This window comes from Ips typographus, linkage group LG4 (assembly GCF_016097725.1).
Source record: "Ips typographus isolate SLU linkage group LG4, UJ_Ityp_2.0, whole genome shotgun sequence".
Taxonomy (NCBI): domain Eukaryota; kingdom Metazoa; phylum Arthropoda; class Insecta; order Coleoptera; family Curculionidae; genus Ips; species Ips typographus.
Genome location: NC_138425.1, coordinates 10,117,225 through 10,124,606, shown reverse-complemented (window position 1 = coordinate 10,124,606; position 7,382 = coordinate 10,117,225). Strand labels below are relative to the sequence as shown.

Here is a 7,382-nt window from a genome sequence, read left to right as displayed (position 1 = left end):
TTAAAGTGAATTTTTCAATTTTTCGCGGATAATATATATCTAACGACTCAGATAAGCTAAAACCACAAAAGTGGGATTAAATAGTTATAAAATGTTTATCAAAAATGATAATAAACAGATAGTTAACGTACAAGTGTGTATAAGTGCAAATCAATTGCTTACTCATCGTGTTTAAGTATAGTTCAACGTTAAGAAGTTTCGATCTTTAACACTTTTATCGATTGTTATCAAATTAACTATTCTATCATCAGAAAGTAATTATTTCATGAATCATACATAGACAGTTCGATCAACTTACTCCAGTTATTTGCCATTACCGATGCATAGACTTTAAGATTTTTTAGTGCAGTTTGTGCCGCGACGTTATGAGTGATATTTCCAAGGAACGTAAAGAAAAACATTCACTTTGTAAGTATATTTTTTAAATAAATATTACGACACAAATGGGTTTAACATAAAAGGAACATCAATGCACTTTTTTCCATTTCCAATGTAAGCAAATCCTTGTTTTGGTGTTTTCAATACGTGGTAAAAAACCAAACCAGGCCAATACAAGGATTTTAATAGTACAATACTGTCTCCAGCTTCCAATAGGATTATCCAACTTCCTTCTGGTATGTCAATATCCAAGGGATCCAAAAAATCCACAGCATAGTTGTAATCATCTCTAGTTAATAAATTGGTGTTGTACTTTTGAGTTGGAGTTCGAGTATGTAAGTAAGAACTCAATTCTCGAGCCTCCAAAGGGGACAAACCCTCAAAAGCTAAATTTTCCACAACCACTCCGTCAGGTCTTTGAAAATTTACTCCTCTAGGTGCTAAAGCAGCTTCAGTATTCACTAAAGTAACCAAAGAAGCAAGTCTGTCCTCCTCCTTTAACTTCCTAACTTGAGCAGTTTTGAATTTTTCTCCCAAACTAGTTTCATCCTTTTCGATCAAAACATCAATCACTAAAGCAGGATCTCCCTGAAATCTTGTAGTACATAAAGGAGTTAGCGACAATCCATTTTTGGTTGGATTAGGTAAAAGTCCCCAATTAACTCCATTGGTACTGTAGTAAAAAATTTTCCCATACAAGACGTCTTTTACGTACCCATATGAGATGTAGTAATCAGCATCAGCACCCAAAATTTTACCCCAAAAAAAAACGTTGCGAAAATGATTTTCGTTTTGTAAAATTTGCAAACTGCTATGCAAGACCAGTTGTTCTTCGGTTGATACGATGTGGCCATAGTGTCCGATATGGTTTAAACAATCCAAAATAGAATCGATATTCATCTTGATTTGCAATTTTTTAAGTAACCTTTCTTAATGACAGTGATGTTTTGTCAAAACCTGCATAATATGTAATCCTGTATTGTAAATATTCACCTGTATTACATTCATTCTTCTACAACACCTGTAGTCAGGAAAATATAATACGTACAATATCAACATCTGATTCAAAATATCTTTGAATACCTAAATACCATACAAATTGCTATCGTTTTTCCACTTTCCACTACTGTTTATAAGTGCACAATATTTTTCTGTAAATAAAGAAGCTATTACTTTTTGAAATCCATTTCAGCATTTTAGTATTCCCGATTTACCGTGACTACCTACTTAAAATATTAAACACAATTAACCCAGTTCCACGGTCAACTTCTGAAATTATAGAGACAGTAAGAGCACGCTATTAAACAAATTAGCGGGTAAACCAAATTTAATGGTTCTGTTAAAATTACTTTTTATGTAAAACATTATTAAACTACGAAGTATAAAACGTACGTCCACTGATTCAGTAAGTGTGGAATAGATTAAATACCTCCACTTTCCAGTTGTTGTGTATAATGAAAGTATTATCAGTTTTAGTGGTAATTCTCAATAATTCACTTATAATAAATGGAGAGCTGTTACCATTGAATAATAATAATAATTTTGAGTTACTGAAAACATTTATAAGCACCATACTACCGGAAAAAGAGTATGTTTGTTTTTTTGAAGACAAAGAAAATGAACTGGCCAATATCATTCCCAGAATATTTGCTGTCTATACTGCAGACATTTCAATGTTGAGCAACACAATTATTCAATGTAATTTATATATTTTTAACCTTGAAATGAGTCACTTTAAAGATGTCACATCATTAGTACCACCACACAAAACCGTTATAATTTTTCCATTTGCTTTGGAGGACAACATGCAAAATTACATTGAGGATACCTACGAACATGCAGTCCCAGCAATTCTAGTAAACCTAAAAGAAAATAATGTTTTTGAGTTGTTTTATGTGATGGACAACATAACGATATCACTGAATGACACTCAGTCACAATACAACATAAAAAAACAACAATGGAGTCCGGAAAAGTTTCTATCAAAAGCCGGAAGGCCAATCGTGGTAACAACCTTTCATTGTCCACCCTTTGTGGAAGTAAATAATGAAGAAAAGTCGTATGAAGGATTTGAATATAAAATTGTGGAGGATATGATTAAGGACTGGCCTGTGAAGTACAATATTATTGAAAATGATCGGAAAGATGTGTTGGTTAATAAGTTTCTGTTGGCAATTAGAACGATTCAAGAAGAGAAGTCAGATATAGCTTTTTGTTTCTTGTGGCAAAGGGCTTTAATGGAACGAAACGTAGATTACTCCAGTGCAATGTTTCCTACTTGCGTAACATTTCTGGTGCACAAACCAACTCTTTTGAAGCCCTACACTTTTTTATTCCAAGCGTTCCATGATGTACTCACTTTTGTAGTGTTTGCTTTAGCTTCAGCTTTTTGGGAAATAATCTTTAAAGTAGTGATAACTATTAAAGGAAGAAGCATTGCACAATCCCTTTCGGTGCGGTTGGTTTTCGTGTGCTCAACTACATTCTACTTCCTGTTCTTTTCGTATTACTCTGCAGAACTTACAGTAATCTCCAGTTTTCCGAGATATTCTGAGGATTACGTCAAAACTTTTACTGATATGGTCGATAAAAGAATTCAATGGGTTGAGCCCCAAAATGACATTCAAACATGGCTGAAAAACACCAAAGACAATATTTGTGTGGGAATAGCAGAAAACTTCCGAACAGAATCCAACAGGAAGACCATAAACTTGAAGTTACAAGGAGGAAAATTTGGATTTCTTGTCAAGCGTTTTGCCTCAAATTTGTTGAGTGGGGTTGAGGATCTGGATGACTACAGCATAACTTACTTAAGAGCCCTTCCAGGATGTCTGGCAACTTTTTACAGTTCAATAGGTTTCCAAAAAAATTCTCCCTTTACTAAGTATTTTAACGAAAAATTGTATAGATATTTTGATAGTGGTCTAGTGGAGTACTGGGAACGGATGGTTTCAAGAAAACCAGCCTACAACTATATGGAAAACTTTAAAAGTTTGTATGTCGGGCAAATAACCACAAAAAAATTCGATCTAAACAAACTTTCTGGAATTTTCTATCTTTTAGTTTTAGGGTACATTTTATCAGTTTGTTGCTTTGTTTGTGAGTATTTCAAGTTAAACCAGATTATCAATTCCAATGCATCTAATGCATAAAATATGTTTTTGTACCATTACCTACCTACACCGATCTATTGTAGACCTATTTCTGTAATATCCAATAATTTAATATAAAATAATCGATAGTCTAGTTGAGTCAGTTTTTTTTTAGTTAATTTAAAATGTGTATTCGATACTTCAGATACTATATGTGTTTAGGTCGTTGAAAAAAGTATATAAATTTAAATTTTTATGAAAAACATATTAAATACAAATTGAGGCTGTGTTTTGAGTTCTTTACAAAAGCGAAAAGTTAATTATTTGAATTGCATTATCATATCTATTTAGTTCTGATAGCAATCTCCAATTTACTTTTACTATGAATTATTCCAAGTTTTAATAAGAGCAAAGAATCGATAATCGATCCTTCCTAATATCACCAGCCCATCACTATGCATAACCTGTCTTTCCACCGTTTGCGTTGCGCTGACACTATTGACACTGACAAGTGACACTAACAGAAAAGCAAAAACAAAACATTTGTGGAAAAGTAGTGATTTCTTGTGCTAAAGTTGAAATTTGTATTTATTTTTGATTGTAATTCAACAATTTATTTCTTTCTTGTTTATTATAGTTTTTAAGAGTAGTATTTAATATGGCATCAGTAACAGATAGTGCTGACAGTGGAAATACTAAGAAACCTTCAGGTAAATTATCCTTGATGTCCTTTTGCTATCATGATTTTTCAATCTACACCCTTTTATTGATAATCGAAATCTTAATTTAAGGTGGGTTTATTTACCGTTTGCGTTTTGACCCACTTACAAGGCTCAAACTGCTGCTTTAACAGAGCTCTGTGAGTTTACAACAATCTCTCACCCATTTGTATGCTAGTTATTTTAAACTTTGTCCTAACTGTATTTAGCATTTTGTAATAAACACTATAATATTAAAATAATTAACATAGGGACATTTGTTGCAGATAGTGCATTTAAGCAGCAAAAACTTCCAGCATGGCAACCAATTCTTACAGCAGGCACTGTTTTGCCCACTTTCTTTGTAATTGGAATAGCTTTTATTCCTATTGGAATAGGATTGCTATACTTTTCTGATGAAGTTAAAGAACATATTATTGATTACACCAATTGCAATCGGAGCATTTTAAATGACACCACCACCTACAGTTTTTATGATACAAATGAAACATGTATTGAATTCAAGAAAAATTCTTCAGAAGAATGTTATTGCAGAATTTCCTTTCAGCTTACAGAAACATTTGAGGTACTGTTGACCTTTAAATATGATTATTATTGCCAGTTTTAACACTTATTTTAGAAAGATGTTTACATGTATTATGGGTTAAGCAACTTTTATCAAAACCATAGAAGATATGTTAAGTCAAGAGATGATAACCAGCTACTTGGTCTGCTTACTGCTGAACCATCAACTGAATGTAAACCTTTCCAGTATGTTGGATCAGATCCTAAAAAGCCTATTGCTCCTTGTGGTGCAATTGCCAATTCAATGTTTAATGGTGAGAATTAATTTTAAAAAAAATCAAAACAGTAGGTAACAAATGAAGTAATTGTGTTTAGATACACTCAGTTTAGCACATATTGTTGATGGTGGCACCTGGGTGAATGTTTCTTTGAATAACACTGGAATAGCTTGGGATTCTGACAAAAATATTAAATTTCGGAATCCTCCTGGTGATTTGAGAGAAGCTTTGGCCAACTTTGCTAAACCTATAGCATGGGAGAAGGCAGTTTACGAATTAGATCCCAACAACTCTGACAACAATGGTCAGTAACAGTGTTACTTTTCAGTTCTGTCACTTTGTGTCTGTTAATCAGGTTTCCAGAATGAAGATCTGATTGTGTGGATGCGTACTGCCGCTTTTCCTAAATTTAGGAAGCTGTATAGAAGGATTAACCATGATCAACAATATTTTACAGAAGGACTGCAAAAAGGGGATTATCTGCTTATTATAAAATATAGTAAGTGGATATTTAGAGTTAGTTAATTTTCTAAATGTCTTTCCTCATCAGATTATGATGTAAGTTCATTTGATGGATCCAAAAAAATGATTTTAAGTACCACATCATTGCTGGGAGGTAAAAACCCTTTTCTTGGAATAGCTTATATTGTGGTTGGAGTGGCATGTTTAATTTTGGGCATTGCCCTACTTCTGATTCACATTAAATGTGGAAAAAGGTGAGTTTATTAATTGGTAATCAATTGATTTTTGTTATAGTTATTTAATTGTGACATTAAAACACTTCTTTGTGTTACAGTACCAGTGAAATGATTAACGTCAACCCCAGGACACCTTATCAGTAAAAGTTGTTTTTGCAAATCTCTTGTGAAACAATTAACTGTATTTTGTTACTTAATATGCTTAGAGAAGTTAATTCACAAAGTGACCTTTTTAGCCTTTGTTTTACACCTAGTTTTCCCAAAATCTTGTTTTTTTTTAGACTCTTTATTTATTGAGACTTGAACAGGTGTAAAACAGGTTTACACTTTATATTAATTATGTAACATGTAGGAAAGCAAATTTATATTGTCATTGTTGTAGACACACCTCACATTCTTATCACGATAATGTAACAAAACTTAAAATTAGAATAACTTAAGAGAAGTGTACCTAAAGAAAAGATTGTTTCTGTATATTGTTGTTCCAATATAACTGTCAAACTGGCAATAGTGCTTCTTGTGATATAATATTAGTAGAGTAATAACCAACGTTTTTTTATTGCACTGAGTACAAGGTTTTTTTTTATGATTGTGATATAGTTTTTCTCTTGCTGCAGTAGGTAGTAAGTAGTAAGATTTGCACTGTTGCTATTATCTAAATTTTTATTATTTATAGAGTCACATTTAAAAATATAGCACTATAATAAAGTATTAAAGAATATAAAAATATAATTTTATTTTAAAATACTGTAACATAAAGATTACACTAGGTGCCGTTACCCTAAGTTGCCCCGGTCTCCCCCAGTACAATGTTTGTGTCAGCAATATTTGCGAATTGGGGTCATGATGTGGGTATAAATACTGCACCAAAAGCACGTACAGATTACCGAACTCTGGGGTCTTCCCCAGAGGGAAGTCACTGACTGATCTCCGGGTTAGTCTGGGTACGCCTATTGTGCAACTTAAAAGTGGAGCAGTAGGTGACCAAGTGCCACACCCTAGATCAGCCCTAACAAAGGAATTAGTGTGGACGCGCAGCACGAGTTGCCGTTCCAGCTTACCTCCCTTTGTTAGGCTCTTCGCGTCTTTGCCGGCTCGGTGAATGCCCTCGGACCTAAGTCTAGGGTTCATTCACCACCGCTAAAGCGTTGCCCTCCGTGTACCTTTGCCTAGAAGCCAGACCACGTCATGATCCCCGCCATCTTAGCCATCTGGGGGTAAGATTATCGTCTAGGGATTAAGGCACTATTACGTAATAAAGAGTGGGTTACCTGTGGAAACCTGAGTATTCTTCCCCCTCAACCAACCCTTAACGTGACATGGTGGAGGCGCCTCGTTTCATCCCCGTCTGCTAATCTCCAAATTGGTAGACACACCCTCGCAGACGCTAAACAAGAGCACAAAGAAAAAGGGAATGATTGAAGACGGTACACTTCTAGGTCCACAAAATCTGGCAGCCCGCTTCGAATAAGGTACAGAAGCTCAAGTGGAAGAAGATAAGCTAAGACAAGGGCCAGAAGGATAAGGAAGAGACATAGCGCAAACACAATGATAGGTTGTGGAAGAAAAAGGGCTAGCCTGCAGGTTCACAGTTGCTTGAACTGAGTAGGGCAATGTCAAGAGGGGCCTGTAGGACGCTCTAAGAAGGCAACCGTAGCGAAACATTTTTAGTGCATAGCAGCACATTATTTTGGTATTATATTAGGTATGGTA

General features: G+C 34.4%; 3 protein-coding genes across 4 annotated transcripts; 2 read left to right on the top strand and 1 right to left on the bottom strand.

Annotated features, from left to right (window-relative positions):
* The first annotated feature begins 151 nt into the window (after nucleotides 1-151).
* Cdc50 (cell cycle control protein 50A) lies at nucleotides 152-6,401 on the top strand. Of its 2 annotated transcripts, none has more exons than XM_081978753.1 (7): nucleotides 152-408; nucleotides 4,456-4,754; nucleotides 4,809-5,007; nucleotides 5,069-5,275; nucleotides 5,327-5,470; nucleotides 5,522-5,687; nucleotides 5,768-6,401. In XM_081978753.1, exons 1-7 carry the CDS (start codon nucleotides 366-368, stop codon nucleotides 5,811-5,813), a joined length of 1,104 nt encoding a protein of 367 aa, XP_081834879.1. In that variant the 5' UTR covers nucleotides 152-365; the 3' UTR covers nucleotides 5,814-6,401. The 2 variants fall into 2 exon arrangements, with proteins under 2 accessions (XP_081834879.1, XP_081834878.1); XM_081978752.1 differs by lacking the exon at nucleotides 152-408 and adding an exon at nucleotides 3,981-4,180.
* Rsph9 (Radial spoke head protein 9) lies at nucleotides 401-1,343 on the bottom strand. The gene has a single exon (XM_081978754.1). It carries the CDS (start codon nucleotides 1,276-1,278, stop codon nucleotides 433-435), a length of 846 nt encoding a protein of 281 aa, XP_081834880.1. The 5' UTR covers nucleotides 1,279-1,343; the 3' UTR covers nucleotides 401-432.
* Nucleotides 1,680-3,575, top strand: LOC145728484 (uncharacterized). The gene has a single exon (XM_081978749.1). It carries the CDS (start codon nucleotides 1,833-1,835, stop codon nucleotides 3,528-3,530), a length of 1,698 nt encoding a protein of 565 aa, XP_081834875.1. The 5' UTR covers nucleotides 1,680-1,832; the 3' UTR covers nucleotides 3,531-3,575.
* Nucleotides 6,402-7,382: the final 981 nt, after the last annotated feature.

Bases quoted from the DNA above. Each gene is read 5' to 3' on its own strand.
- Rsph9 (XM_081978754.1), bottom strand. From the start codon at position 1,278: ATGAATATCGATTCTATTTTGGATTGTTTAAACCATATCGGACACTAT.
- Cdc50 (XM_081978752.1), top strand. From the start codon at position 4,129: ATGGCATCAGTAACAGATAGTGCTGACAGTGGAAATACTAAGAAACCT. The intron at 4,755-4,808 runs GTACTGTTGACC...CACTTATTTTAG, and splicing joins AGCTTACAGAAACATTTGAG to AAAGATGTTTACATGTATTA. The intron at 5,008-5,068 runs GTGAGAATTAAT...AATTGTGTTTAG, and splicing joins TGCCAATTCAATGTTTAATG to ATACACTCAGTTTAGCACAT.
- LOC145728484 (XM_081978749.1), top strand. From the start codon at position 1,833: ATGAAAGTATTATCAGTTTTAGTGGTAATTCTCAATAATTCACTTATA.